Genomic DNA, 14,974 nt, shown 5'->3' with positions numbered 1-14,974 from the left:
CAGATGACATGTGATATGTGATTCACAATCAGTTGTGCTGGTGAACAGATTACAATGTGTAAAAATAAATGTTATTCACTCTTCTTTTAGTACACTTTTCAAGGGCTACAGCGGTGAGCTCCCACACCGGGCCACCCTCAATCCTGGACCAGTCTACGCTGGAATGAAAGCAGATTCTCTTCCACTCATCTGCACAATGAACATCTCTGCATTCTGCAGAAAGCCTGGCAGAAAGGATAATCCGAGGGACACGACAAACAGCACACATGAAGAGGGGACTTGAAATGGAAACGGGGGCCTTAAAGGACTAGGCAGTTCTGAAAAACTTGAACTTGACCCACTTGAGCGTCCATCATTTGGGCTTGTTGAAATTAAGTGCCCAAATGCACAAAGCTATGTAGACTGCAAATTCCTCAAAGTGGCACAAGGCCTACACAGATTGAAGGAGAGCCATTGTTATTATTGGCAAATCCAGGGCCAGTTATTGATTACTGGTATGCAGTGGTGTGATTTAGTTATCTGTGCCCATGATGATATTTTTGTGCAGCGAGTTTACAGAGATAGCAGTGTATTAGAAGAGGTGAAAAGGAGGTGTGACATGTTTTTCTTTAACACTTACATGCCAAAATACCTCTCTATGCCCAAGCAATAGAAAATCATAATGAACTCATGAACAATTAAAACAATTTCAAATTATTCTGTCAATTGTATTACTATTGTATTCATTTCATTTTTACGAATACAGTAAAAGTTAAGAAATACATAATGTTGTATTGTGTTGTCAATTTTACATATAAAAGTGAAAGCATTTTATACTATTTATCATATTGCACTGTACCTTAACATTGCAGCCAATATTTACAGACTAGCATGACCTAAAGCAGGGGTCGGCAAGCTTTTTGACTCGGAGCCACAAAAGCAAAATAATTGGAAATTTATTTCAGTGACGATGACATGTCACTCAAGCGAACCGAAACTAAATACTGGACATTTGTGAAATTCCACCCGAACATTTTTTAAGTCTCAAAAATAATATACGTTAATTAAATACTCATTAATTCTATTCAAAAGCTTAGCTGCATGCGGCTCTGGAGCCGCGGCTTGCCGATCCCTGACCTTAAAGGGATCATTTTAAGGTTGGAGAAAATATAAAATAATAATAAATCACCATCATTCACATTACATCATCTGTCTAATTCTGGATTGAGATTAGCCATTGTTTGCCCAGGCTTTTACCAAGGGGCCATTTTGATAATTCACCAAAAGACAGGCAACAGTAAAAAATTTGGTTTATGCTCCCTGTGATTGAAAGGGGGATCACTGTGCTGAATATTTTATGTTCTTTGACTCTGCGAATCACACGCTCAACATGGACTCTCAGTCTTGCAATGGACTGTGACGTTCTGATCTCTGACCTAGACAGTTGAGCTCTCTTTGACAGAAACGTGGGTATGTGGACTTTGCATGGAACGCAGTCTTCAACAAGGAAACCCTTGTCCACCATGATGGCCATAGATGGGTCAAGGAGGGCCACAATGCCAGACTGCTTTAAGATCTCTTTATCACTGATAGCACCTTGATAAAGAGAAGACACAAAGGTCACTGCGCCATGAGGGGCTATCCCAATCAACCCTTTGAATGCACAGTGTGATTTATAAGTGGAAAACACTTCACTCTGGAGGAGAAGGGAATTTGGAGTTTGACATCTCAGTTCTGTGCAATCTAAAATTATTTGAGTGTCAGCATAGTCCTGAAACACATCTGGGAGGTGAGTTTTCACAGTGTCCACATCTAACCAAATAGAAACAGCTCCCAATACAGTATAAAGGAAGTTGGCCCAGGTGTTAATAATACGACTAACAGTTGACCGATGTATTCTAAATCTGTGGGCCAAATCCTTTTGCATCAGTCCCAATGACAGGTAGTTCATGAAGAGAAAAAACTCATCAATTGGTTGAAGAACCTGGGGAAAAAATACATTATCCTATTGTCATATTACATTATGACTATCAAAACTTCTTTTGATGTAAAGATTAATTTGAAAATGATGACATAACATGCTTTGTATGGACAAGACGAAAACATTTACCGTTGCACTGGCAGAGTGAGGGACCTGATCAGTCTTCTCAACAGTCTGTGCTCTTGTAACCCGTATGATGTGGGTGGCTGGCTCTATTTGCTTCCAAAAGCCCATGAGGTGGGCATGGCTTGCAAATCTGTGGAATATAAAAGTTATATATAAAGTTATATAATGGCTAATTCATTCACAATGTATTTCAGACACCAGAGAAGGCCCATCCGTGTACTGTGTCCTGCCATATTTTTTATTTACCTGGTAAAGAATCGTATGTCATCATCAGAGGCAGAAAACCGCTCCAAACAGAACTTGCTGCTGACAGTTAAGTCTTTGATTTGTTTTCGGAGCCTTGGTATCTCCTCGCGTAGCTCTTCATTTTCATTGAGGGAGAGATCAAGAGCAGCAGGCTCATTACTGACGCAGTAGTCATGTTCATGACACGGTAAGGGGTCATCATCATCATGGTCAGTCTGCATCTCTGTTAGATCAGTGTTGGGTGGACGCTCTGTTCTTTCCCATACTCCAGGTCGTGGAGTTGGAATAGTATAGTTATTCCATTGAAATAGCACAGGAAAAGCTCCAGGTCGCAGTCGTCGTCGTCCAGTAGGATTGGGAGGTTCGAGCAGCGATAAAATATCGCAAACACACACGGGAAGTACTCGTGATAATAAAATGATCTCTCCTGATCTTAACCACCCATTGTTTCTGCAGTTCTGAGTCCTTTGGAAAGGTGTGGAAGCTCAGGTAGGAATTACACCTTGTCGATGCTGTGCACAATGGTACACAGCAGTGGTGGTTGGACCTGCTGTCTGTACGTTGTTGAAACGATACTTTTTTTTGTTTAACTGTCATGTTTAGGACACGTAAACGGACAGGAGATGAAGGAAACTTCCAAGTAAATAACGGTAAATATGCTCGTTACAAGACTGGTGAGGTGAATAGCTAGCACAGTGTACGCTTTCAATGGCTACCGGATGTCAACAACCATCCTAAACTTTTAGCGGAAATTACGTCACTTAACAGCGTGCACATATGCCATTGTCCCCTGATTGTCCTCAGGTATTATTGTTTGTGTGTATTTGTAACTTTCCATATTCCCCAGTAATTGTTCTAGGTAAAGACACTCTTGAACAGTAGAAGCAAGTGCCATATACTCTGCTTCGCATGTGGAAAGTGCAACAGTAGGTTGCTTCTTCGTCTTCCATGAAATAAGTGCGCTGTTCTCACTTAGGCTCACACAGTATCCTGTTGTACTGCGGCGATCACTGGTATCAGCCGCCCAGTCTGCATCGCTGTAGGCTTGTATACCAAGATTCTCAGTGTTGTTTCTCCTAAAGGTTAAACCTTTGTTTGATGTACCTTTAAGGTATCGCAGGACATGTTTCACAGTGACCCATTGCTCCTGTGTAGGCTCAGCTAGGTACTGTGACAGCCTGCTCACCACAAAACTCAGATCAGGCCTAGTGCAGGTTGTCAGGTATATCAGACTGCCCACGGCCTCTCTGTACATTCTGATGTCTGTCATTTTAACTGCATCATCACTGTATTCAAGCTTTTGCTCACAAGGAGTTTCTCTTACCCTACATTCTGACATGTTAAAACGCTGTAGAGTTTTGTTCGTGTACTTTTCTTGTGACATCTTAATACACCCACCAGAAAAATCAAAATGTATACCAAGAAAATGCTTGAGTTGCCCCAAATCCTTCATCTTGAATTGCTGTGCAAGCATCCCTTTCACTCTTTTCAATTAATTTCCATCCCTTGCAGCGATGATTAGATCATAGAACCATAAAATTATGATCACTTTCCCTTCTTTTGACTCTTGAGAATATACACAATGGTCAGCTTGGTTTTGTGTGAATCCATTTTCTGTTAAACAATTATGTAAAACCCTATTCCAATTTCGTCCAGACTGTTTGAGTCCATAAAGTGATTTCTCCAGCTTATATACTGTAAGAACGCCGTTTTCACATCCATCTGGTGGACCAGTAAATTTTCCTGTACTGCCTTTTGTAACACAACTCTTATTACTCGTTAGGTCTGCTGTTGGTGAAAACGTTTCCCCATAGTCTACTCCCATTTTCTGGCTGTAGCCCTTAGCGGTAAATCGAGCCTTGTATTGGTCATTCCCATCTACACCAGACTTGATTGCGTAAACCCACCTACCCCCCACGGGTTTCTTGCCCACTGCTAGTGTTGTCGGGGTGAAGGTTTTGTTCTCATTTAGAGATTGGATTTCTTCATCCATTGCTTTTCTCCATTCTTTTGAATTGTCTGATTGCATTGCTTCATCATAAGTCTGTGGAATGCCACACACTGCTCTACAGCAGTAGTCTACTGTGATATGCATTCCATCACTATCCTCGTCTTCAGTTACGTAGTCACCTAGGTAATTTGGTGCCCTTCTATCTCTAGTTGGATACCGCCTACTCTCAGGATATAAAGTTACACAGGTCTAATAATTAGGAACAAACTAAAATACAAATTATTTATAATAAATACATTTTATATATTATATTTTTTTATAATAAATTATTTTTGTTATCATTAAAAGTCAGTTTCCAGTAATTCAATTTCCCATGATGTAATTTATTGACATGAGACAGTACTCATGCATTTACTCACTACTTGAGTAGCTTTTTATCAAAGTGCTTTTTTACTTTTACTCAAGTAAATTTTTGGATGCATACTTTTACTTTTACTTGAGTAACATTTGGTTCAAGTAACAGTATTTTAACTTGAGTAAAATTGTTGAATACTCTACCCACCTCTGTCAGTGTGTGATGTTCATACATGCAGCCCTAATCCTGTAATTAGGCTTGTTGACGCAGCTCTAGTTAGTGATGCGCGGATCGATACTGAAATATCCATTCCATCGATACCAGGTCTTTATGTTGTAAAATCGATTTTCAAATCAAAATATCCATACTTTTGATACTTCAGTCATTTGAGGTAATGCAAAGCACTAACAGGAACACTGTGGAAGTAACAAAAATATTGAGATCTTGTCTAAATGATATGCGGTTAGTGGGAACTACTTTTTCTTCCGCCTGGGTCAGTGCATAATGCGTAAGTACTGCGGCACGCTCACACACACACACACACAGACGCTCACTCAGTGTACTAGGGCGCTGTACGTACGCTATGGCGGAACGCAAGAGAAGTCATGTGTGGAGCTATTTCAGCCCCACAAAGAGCCAAGATGCTGTTTGTGATTTGTGTAAAAAAAAAAAACTATAAGGAGTTGTGGCAACACAAGAAATCTTGTTAAACACCTTAGGGTAAACCCAAAGGTCCAATATGAGGCTTTCATGCTTAGGCGGACAAAATAGGAGAGCACTGTGTCAGGTGGTGCTAAAGGTTGTAAAAAAAAATCGGTTGCAGGTCACTAGGAGCCCTTCATCCCTTCAATCGCATGCCATTACCATACGATTCCTTTCCAAGGGAGCGCAACATCTAGTGCTTCCTAACAACACATTTAATGTTGGCCATTTGTACAATATATATAGCACTACACATTCGTATATGTCTCGATGACGGTATGCCAAAAAATATATTACCCTAAATATATATTAGGAAACAGAATAGTTCTATATTACATATATTTTAGTTCTACATAAACTGTTCAAACGTTATTTTATTTTTTCCCTGTGCAAAATAAGATTTCGCTACCAGAATGCGTTACTATTTTGCATATTGAGGCTACTAAACCAATCAGCTTGAAGTCGCCATATTACGCCCTCTGACGTTTCTAGAAAGTAAACAGGAAACTAACGAGCTAACTGTGATGCCCGCTGTTCGTTTACAGAGGGCCACGCAGTTATAATTCAGCTCAATACCAGTTTCAAATGACAGCTAAATTGACTAATCATATCTTCCGTCTTAATGGGCGAGCTTAACTGTAGCCCGCTGTGGCGACGCTAGCTGTCGTTAGCGTACCACCGTTAGATAGTTTCCACTCGCGTTGTTTACATATTCCGCTCCCGAGGAACACGGAGCTGTGAACCTTATTTTGTTGGTACCTTATTTTTGCTTATCTAGTACATATGTTATTGGTTTATTGCGTTTTTAAAGCTGTAATGTCGTCTCAATTTTTATTATTTATTATTTTTTAATGGCTTAGGTGCACGCACCACTTCGTCGTTTGGTGTAAGGATGGTACCATATTTCCGGTTGGTATGCGGAAGTGCAGATGTTTATGGCCGAGTCTATGAAATTCACAAGGTGCCTGTTGGAGTTACCGAAGTTTACCGTCAACGATGTGCGTCGTATTGTCAGAGCATCAAGTACAACGCCACAGAGTACACTTGAAAAAGGTTTCAAGTTCTACGTTTCATCCTACCTCTGCAATTTTGAAGGTAAGTGGCTGACGCTAGTTAGCTAGCTAGCCTGAGGTGGCAGTCTAATGAAGTGATGTTGTTTTTAGTAACGAACCGACCTGTCCTAGTACTAGAAATGCCTTTTAAAAACATGTTTGTATTTCTGATGGAAGTATCAGGCAAAAGTAAGGCTAACGAGATAACAGTGAGGGCTCACTGCTACAGATCTATGAAGAAAACAGATACACCACACCAGCTGAGAGTTGGACTGGTTAAAATGACACGAGTTCTGTTCAGTGTCACGTTCAAAGTTCTGTTGAACAAGTTCAAAAGTTAGTTCAACACAAGTTCAATCTTTTATCCTTGCTCTTACTTCACGTAAGCTGTGATAGCCATAGGCATTGGTTTTCAAAGCTTACAATGGTAGCCAAATGCAGAGTAGCTGAGTGGGAATCATTAGCAGTCTGTTTTGCCTATAGTAAACAAATGGGAGTTTATTTTACAGTTCGAGCTATTGTTATCTACCTCTATGACTCAAAAGCAGAATATAGTCCACCTCAGCTATTCTTCAAACTGCATTTTCTAAAATCTGTCAATCTGTCTTCCATATCTTTTATCTTCTTTATTAACATATGGCTTCAACACTTACACCTATTAACATATTCTGATAACACTCTTCAAGAAGCAGTTGAAGTAAAACCTGCACTGTTCTGTTGTTGGTGGTGGAAACAACAAAATAATATAAATATAAGTAGGCCTGTTTCACTCCTATGTGTAAGCATTTCATCTGGAGTGAAAATGAAGTTTAAATCTAAAATATATTTTATAGTTTATAGTTGCTCAGTGAACTAGTAGATTGAACCATGCACAACACTGTAGAATAGAACGACAGTATAGCCAAGTGTTTTAAGAGTGATGCAAAACAGCACAAACGTTACATGAGACAATAGACAAGTGACATTCACCACTAACAACATGATGGGACAGAAATTGCGCCTATTGACATTGCTGAAGTCTTCTTTTCAAGATATTACAATTTGCCTCTTGTGTATTTCAGATGACATTACGTGATTCAATGCCAGTTGTGCTCATTAACAGCAACTGCTCTTGTGTTGCTGGTTGCGGAATCTGCAACCACTTGGTTGCATTGCTTTTCCAGACTGCTCATTATTCTGAATCTGGCATGTCTGTCGTGCCTCCTGTCCTTTCATGCACACAGACAGAACAGAAGTGGCATAAACCACCAACAATGGTTTGTCTTATTTCATTATTTAATGTTAGTTAATGTATCACAGTCACTTTACTAACACCATCTTTTAAATTAATAGGGGGTGAAGCCTGGACCCGTGGATGCCATGGTTGTCCTAAAGCCAAAACCAGGTGCTACTACAGCCAGTGGAGTTAGGTATGTAGTACCAAATTTAATAGGCAGATTACAGTGTGTGGTAAAAAAATAAATGCTTTTGATCATCTGATAAGACCCTGTTCTCTTCAAAATTTAATTTAGCCTCGTTGTACTTCAGATGACATGTGATATGTGATTCACAATCAGTTGTGCTGGTGAACAGATTACAATGTGTAAAAATAAATGTTATTCACTCTTCTTTTAGTACACTTTTCAAGGGCTACAGCGGTGAGCTCCCACACCGGGCCACCCTCAATCCTGGACCAGTCTACGCTGGAATGAAAGCAGATTCTCTTCCACTCATCTGCACAATGAACATCTCTGCATTCTGCAGAAAGCCTGGCAGAAAGGATAATCCGAGGGACACGACAAACAGCACACATGAAGAGGGGACTTGAAATGGAAACGGGGGCCTTAAAGGACTAGGCAGTTCTGAAAAACTTGAACTTGACCCACTTGAGCGTCCATCATTTGGGCTTGTTGAAATTAAGTGCCCAAATGCACAAAGCTATGTAGACTGCAAATTCCTCAAAGTGGCACAAGGCCTACACAGATTGAAGGAGAGCCATTGTTATTATTGGCAAATCCAGGGCCAGTTATTGATTACTGGTATGCAGTGGTGTGATTTAGTTATCTGTGCCCATGATGATATTTTTGTGCAGCGAGTTTACAGAGATAGCAGTGTATTAGAAGAGGTGAAAAGGAGGTGTGACATGTTTTTCTTTAACACTTACATGCCAAAATACCTCTCTATGCCCAAGCAATAGAAAATCATAATGAACTCATGAACAATTAAAACAATTTCAAACTATTCTGTCAATTGTATTACTATTGTATTCATTTCATTTTTACAAATACAGTAAAAGTTAAGAAATACATAATGTTGTATTGTGTTGTCAATTTTACATATAAAAGTGAAAGCATTTTATACTATTTATCATATTGCACTGTACCTTAACATTGCAGCCAATATTTACAGACTAGCATGACCTAAAGCAGGGGTCGGCAAGCTTTTTGACTCGGAGCCACAAAAGCAAAATAATTGGAAATTTATTTCAGTGACGATGACATGTCACTCAAGCGAACCGAAACTAAATACTGGACATTTGTGAAATTCCACCCGAACATTTTTTAAGTCTCAAAAATAATATACGTTAATTAAATACTCATTAATTCTATTCAAAAGCTTAGCTGCATGCGGCTCTGGAGCCGCGGCTTGCCGACCCCTGACCTTAAAGGGATCATTTTAAGGTTGGAGAAAATATAAAATAATAATAAATCACCATCATTCACATTACATCATCTGTCTAATTCTGGATTGAGATTACCAAGGGGCCATTTTGATAATTCACCAAAAGACAGGCAACAGTAAAAAATTTGGTTTATGCTCCCTGTGATTGAAAGGGGGATCACTGTGCTGAATATTTTATGTTCTTTGACTCTGCGAATCACACGCTCAACATGGACTCTCAGTCTTGCAATGGACTGTGACGTTCAAGGAGGGCCACAATGCCAGACTGCTTTAAGATCTCTTTATCACTGATAGCACCTTGATAAAGAGAAGACACAAAGGTCACTGCGCCATGAGGGGCTATCCCAATCAACCCTTTGAATGTACAGTGTGATTTATAAGTGGAAAACACTTCACTCTGGAGGAGAAGGGAATTTGGAGTTTGACATCTCATTTCTGTGCAATCTAAAATTATTTGAGTGTCAGCATAGTCCTGAAACACATCTGGGAGGTGAGTTTTCACAGTGTCCACATCTAACCAAATAGAAACAGCTCCCAATACAGTATAAAGGAAGTTGGCCCAGGTGTTAATAATACGACTAACAGTTGACCGATGTATTCTAAATCTGTGGGCCAAATCCTTTTGCATCAGTCCCAATGACAGGTAGTTCATGAAGAGAAAAAACTCATCAATTGGTTGAAGAACCTGGGGAAAAAATACATTATCCTATTGTCATATTACATTATGACTATCAAAACTTCTTTTGATGTAAAGATTAATTTGAAAATGATGACATAACATGCTTTGTATGGACAAGACGAAAACATTTACCGTTGCACTGGCAGAGTGAGGGACCTGATCAGTCTTCTCAACAGTCTGTGCTCTTGTAACCCGTATGATGTGGGTGGCTGGCTCTATTTGCTTCCAAAAGCCCATGAGGTGGGCATGGCTTGCAAATCTGTGGAATATAAAAGTTATATATAAAGTTATATAATGGCTAATTCATTCACAATGTATTTCAGACACCAGAGAAGGCCCATCCGTGTACTGTGTCCTGCCATATTTTTTATTTACCTGGTAAAGAATCGTATGTCATCATCAGAGGCAGAAAACCGCTCCAAACAGAACTTGCTGCTGACAGTTAAGTCTTTGATTTGTTTTCGGAGCCTTGGTATCTCCTCGCGTAGCTCTTCATTTTCATTGAGGGAGAGATCAAGAGCAGCAGGCTCATTACTGACGCAGTAGTCATGTTCATGACACGGTAAGGGGTCATCATCATCATGGTCAGTCTGCATCTCTGTTAGATCAGTGTTGGGTGGACGCTCTGTTCTTTCCCATACTCCAGGTCGTGGAGTTGGAATAGTATAGTTATTCCATTGAAATAGCACAGGAAAAGCTCCAGGTCGCAGTCGTCGTCGTCCAGTAGGATTGGGAGGTTCGAGCAGCGATAAAATATCGCAAACACACACGGGAAGTACTCGTGATAATAAAATGATCTCTCCTGATCTTAACCACCCATTGTTTCTGCAGTTCTGAGTCCTTTGGAAAGGTGTGGAAGCTCAGGTAGGAATTACACCTTGTCGATGCTGTGCACAATGGTACACAGCAGTGGTGGTTGGACCTGCTGTCTGTACGTTGTTGAAACGATACTTTTTTTTGTTTAACTGTCATGTTTAGGACACGTAAACGGACAGGCGATGAAGGAAACTTCCAAGTAAATAACGGTAAATATGCTCGTTACAAGACTGGTGAAGTGAATAGCTAGCACAGTGTACGCTTTCAATGGCTACTGGATGTCAACAACCATCCTAACCTTTTAGCGGAAATTACGTCACTTAACAGCGTGCACATAGGCCATTGTCCCCTGATTGTCCTCATGTATTATTGTTTGTGTGTATTTGTAACTTTCCATATTCCCCAGTAATTGTTCTAGGTAAAGACACTCTTGAACAGTAGAAGCAAGTGCCATATACTCTGCTTCGCATGTGGAAAGTGCCACAGTAGGTTGCTTCTTCGTCTTCCATGAAATAAGTGCGCTGTTCTCACTTAGGCTCACACAGTATCCTGTTGTACTGCGGCGATCACTGGTATCAGCCACCCAGTCTGCATCGCTGTAGGCTTGTATACCAAGATTCTCAGTGTTGTTTCTCCTAAAGGTTAAACCTTTGTTTGATGTACCTTTAAGGTATCGCAGGACATGTTTCACAGTGACCCATTGCTCCTGTGTAGGCTCAGCTAGGTACTGTGACAGCCTGCTCACCACAAAACTCAGATCAGGCCTAGTGCAGGTTGTCAGGTATATCAGACTGCCCACGGCCTCTCTGTACATTCTGATGTCTGTCATTTTAACTGCATCATCACTGTATTCAAGCTTTTGCTCACAAGGAGTTTGTGACACTTGGTTTTGTGTGAATCCATTTTCTGTTAAACAATTATGTAAAATCCTATTCCAATTTCGTCCAGACTGTTTGAGTCCATAAAGTGATTTCTCCAGCTTATATACTACACCCTCTTTTTCTTAACCCTCTGGTGTATTTATGTAGACCTCATAGTCGATGGGGGCGTGTAAGAACGCCGTTTTCACATCCATCTGGTGGACCAGTAAATTTTCCTGTACTGCCTTTTGTAACACAACTCTTATTACTCGTTAGGTCTGCTGTTGGTTAAAACGTTTCCCCATAGTCTACTCCCATTTTCTGGCTGTAGCCCTTAGCGGTAAATCGAGCCTTGTATTGGTCATTCCCATCTACACCAGACTTGATTGCGTAAACCCACCTACCCCCCACGGGTTTCTTGCCCACTGCTAGTGTTGTCGGGGTGAAGGTTTTGTTCTCATTTAGATATTGGATTTCTTCATCCATTGCTTTTCTCCATTCTTTTGAATTGTCTGATTGCATTGCTTCATCATAAGTCTGTGGAATGCCACACACCGCTCTACAGCAGTAGTCTACTGTGATATGCATTCCATCACTATCCTCGTCTTCAGTTACGTAGTCACCTAGGTAATTTGGTGCCCTTCTATCTCTAGTTGGATTTTTTGTGCTCGAATGGCTGTTTCCTAATCTCCTTGCTGCTTATAGCCACTAACCGTTAGATGGCGCGATTTAAACAAAAACAGGAGCACAAATGTAGCAAGGCTGCCCCCTTGTGGCGCAAAAGAGAATTAAAATGTTCACCAACTGGGATTAAACAAACTAACAAATCCCGCTGCAAGTGTGCGGGACAGAACAAATACATTATTGCTTATGTCATGTTTATCAAAATGTGTTGTACGTATTGTCTGTTGAATTGTCTTACTCTCCAAAACATTTAGACCCAACGCCTGGGTCATTAGATGCAAAAGTGCTGAACATGTCGTCATAATCTCTAGGGCATCATTTTACTTCTTTTTTTTGTCGTTACATTTTGGTAATTTTTTCCTAACTTGATTAAATTATTCGCAGATGAACATTCAGATACAGTAAAAAAGGGAATTTGTGAAGGTTTAGATCAACCAATGGTCTCAACTACAGGTCAGAGGTGTGTCTCATGAACCTTTACTGTAATTGGCAAACATTTATAGAGGCTAAACACTGCAGTATCACAAAGTCTCATAATGGAAACACAAGGCCATGTGCAGGGTGAACAGCCAAGAAGAGGAGTAAGACTGTGTGGTGTAAGGCTGAGGGGACAAAACAGTGAAATAAGGGCAACAATTGTGGACCATGTTGTACATGTAAGTCATGGTTTTACAATGGCTGAAGCTGGTCACTGGGTGCAGCTGAATATTGGAAGAACAACTGTGTCTGTGTTCAATTGTTCAAACATTTCATAGAGAAAATGTATGTAAATTCAGAAATGTGTATATTCTCTGGAGGCTGTATGTGCTCAGGTTGTTTTGAATGTAAGTTTCTTCTAATTTTGCAGTTTTTCCAGTCAGCTGTCTGTCTTTTCTGAATTTCAATCAGATTTGTTTTTGTCAACAAATTGCAGTGCAAACAATACAGTCAAACAATATTGCTGTACAAAATTGATTCCAGCCCAATTACTTTCTATCAGTCTCCCAAATACAGTCATGTGTAACTTTGTGTTCTGTGTAACTTTGTATTTTGTGTGTAAAATGTATTGTTTCATTTGATATACCACAGCATGTGCAGCATTCTTGAAATCAAAAGCTTAGCTAGTTTCCATCAGAATGTACTTACAGTCTGCACTGACTGTGACTTGTGACTGTAACGGGCCGCCCAATGGATGGGTTCCCTTTTGAGTCTTGGTCCTCCCGAGGTTTCTTCCTATTCCCCACCATCATAGGGAGTTTTTCCTCACCACTGTCGCCTTTGGCTTGCTCATTAGGGATATGGACCCATAGTATTGTTAACCATGTAAATCCTGTAAAGCTGCTTTGTGACAACATGTGTTGTGAAAAGCGTTATATAAATAAATTTGACTTTGACTTATAGTTGCACTGACAACATGACAACATAATTATTTTGACTGCCTTGTTCATAGGCAATGGCACACAGACTAGATACTCTGATGGCACTGACAAATTGACTGACCTAAATATTTGCTTTTGAAGCAAAAACAAAGAATTTTGAGTGAATTATGTGCTTTGCAACTGTTTTGAAAATCATGATGAAAGAAATGTACCAAATCGACTGAGAAAAACTGTAAATCAAATCTAGCTACCACCAACTCTCTATCTCCACAAATATGGACTTGTGCTAAAGGGCCGCCCAGTGGAGGATGGGTTCTCTTTTGAGTCTTGGTCCTCCCGAGGTTTCTTCCTAATCTCCACCATCATGTTTTTCCTCGCCACTGTTGCCTTTGGCTTGCTCATTAGGGATCTGGACCCATATGATTGTAAAGCTGCTTTGTGACAACATGTTTTGTAAAATGCGCTATATAAATAAATTTGACTTGACTATCTATCTCTATCTCTCTCTCTATCTATCTATCTATCTATCTATCTATCTATCTATCTATCTATCTATCTATCTATCTATCTATCTATCTATCTATCTATCTATCTATCTTTCTCTCCAGAGATGGGTAGAGGTTCACCAATCTGTCAATATTGCATCTAAATATTTTCTAAAAAGAAGTGCAAATATTTTAGCCAAGACTGTATACAGTTTTATATTATTAGTCAAAAACGTTCTAATCACTTACTTTAAGTCCATACAATGAATAAGATATTAACTGATTTTAAATAAGAACCCTGATTACAAAATGCAAAACAGAATGTACATTTCCTAGGACATATGTTATGAAGGTGCAGTTGGTGCAGTGAGATTGCTGTTTATCCATTTCTATTCTTATTGTGCTTTATTTCAGACCAACATGCTGTCACTAAGTGGAGGCCACACAATAAAGAGAACGATATGGTGGATCTCCAGCAAGGTCTTCACCCCAAACCTGGCAAAAAGCCTTAACTGGTGTGGCAGGGGACACAAGCGAGGATTAAAACAGACAGCCTGTGGACAGCTTGTTATTGGTGAGTATATTAGAACGACTTACATCTTACATTTTTAGCTTTAGCATGAAGCGCATAGCATTTACGGACTCTTATAGGTCATGTGGTTTTTAAAGTTTTACGGCAAAATGACCGGTAAATAACAACACCTTTGTATATTTTGGAAAATACTACTCCTCCTCCAATTACTTACTATGCTTGTAACCTAATACCTTAAGCCTAGCCTAATAACAGATACATTAGATGATTTATTTCTTACATGCAGTTTACTTAATGTATTCAGGGTAATATAACTGATAAATGTGTAGCCCTTATGCCTCTTTAACAAGAATAGTAATAATATTCTACATTTTGACACACAGCTGCCGCAGTGAAGAACCCAGCGCTACCCGCTCCCATGAAAGCAGAGGCTGAATAATGCCTAAAAGACTACCTCCACCTGGCACCAGCAAGACGCTCATCTTTAATTTGTTAATTACACGTTTG

General features: G+C 39.8%; 1 protein-coding gene and 2 long non-coding RNA genes across 4 annotated transcripts in view; 2 read left to right on the top strand and 1 right to left on the bottom strand.

Annotated features, from left to right (window-relative positions):
• LOC143501978 (uncharacterized) overlaps nt 1-661 on the top strand; it is a 2,316-nt gene extending 1,655 nt beyond the window's left edge. The window contains exon 4 of the long non-coding RNA XR_013127038.1: nt 91-661. This is a non-coding gene — a long non-coding RNA (uncharacterized LOC143501978). The remainder of the gene's footprint in view (nt 1-90) is intronic.
• The window catches only part of LOC143501976 (uncharacterized), a 21,356-nt gene extending 15,093 nt beyond the window's left edge, over nt 1-6,263 (bottom strand). The window contains exon 1 of the mRNA XM_076995150.1: nt 6,211-6,263. Within this exon, the coding sequence (XP_076851265.1) occupies nt 6,211-6,242 (32 nt within the window). The 5' untranslated portion in view covers nt 6,243-6,263. The remainder of the gene's footprint in view (nt 1-6,210) is intronic.
• Nucleotides 5,875-14,974, top strand: LOC143501977 (uncharacterized). Of its 2 annotated transcripts, none has more exons than XR_013127037.1 (6): nt 5,875-6,091; nt 6,201-6,435; nt 7,454-7,648; nt 7,725-7,801; nt 14,350-14,509; nt 14,851-14,974. It is a non-coding gene; the product is annotated as an uncharacterized LOC143501977 (long non-coding RNA). The 2 variants fall into 2 exon arrangements; XR_013127036.1 differs by having other exon boundaries at nt 5,875-6,095.

The sequence above is a fragment of the Brachyhypopomus gauderio genome, unplaced genomic scaffold (genome assembly GCF_052324685.1).
Source record: "Brachyhypopomus gauderio isolate BG-103 unplaced genomic scaffold, BGAUD_0.2 sc183, whole genome shotgun sequence".
Taxonomy (NCBI): Eukaryota; Metazoa; Chordata; class Actinopteri; order Gymnotiformes; family Hypopomidae; genus Brachyhypopomus; species Brachyhypopomus gauderio.
Note: the sequence above shows the minus strand (reverse complement) of the source record. Positions and strands in the feature narration are given on the sequence as shown.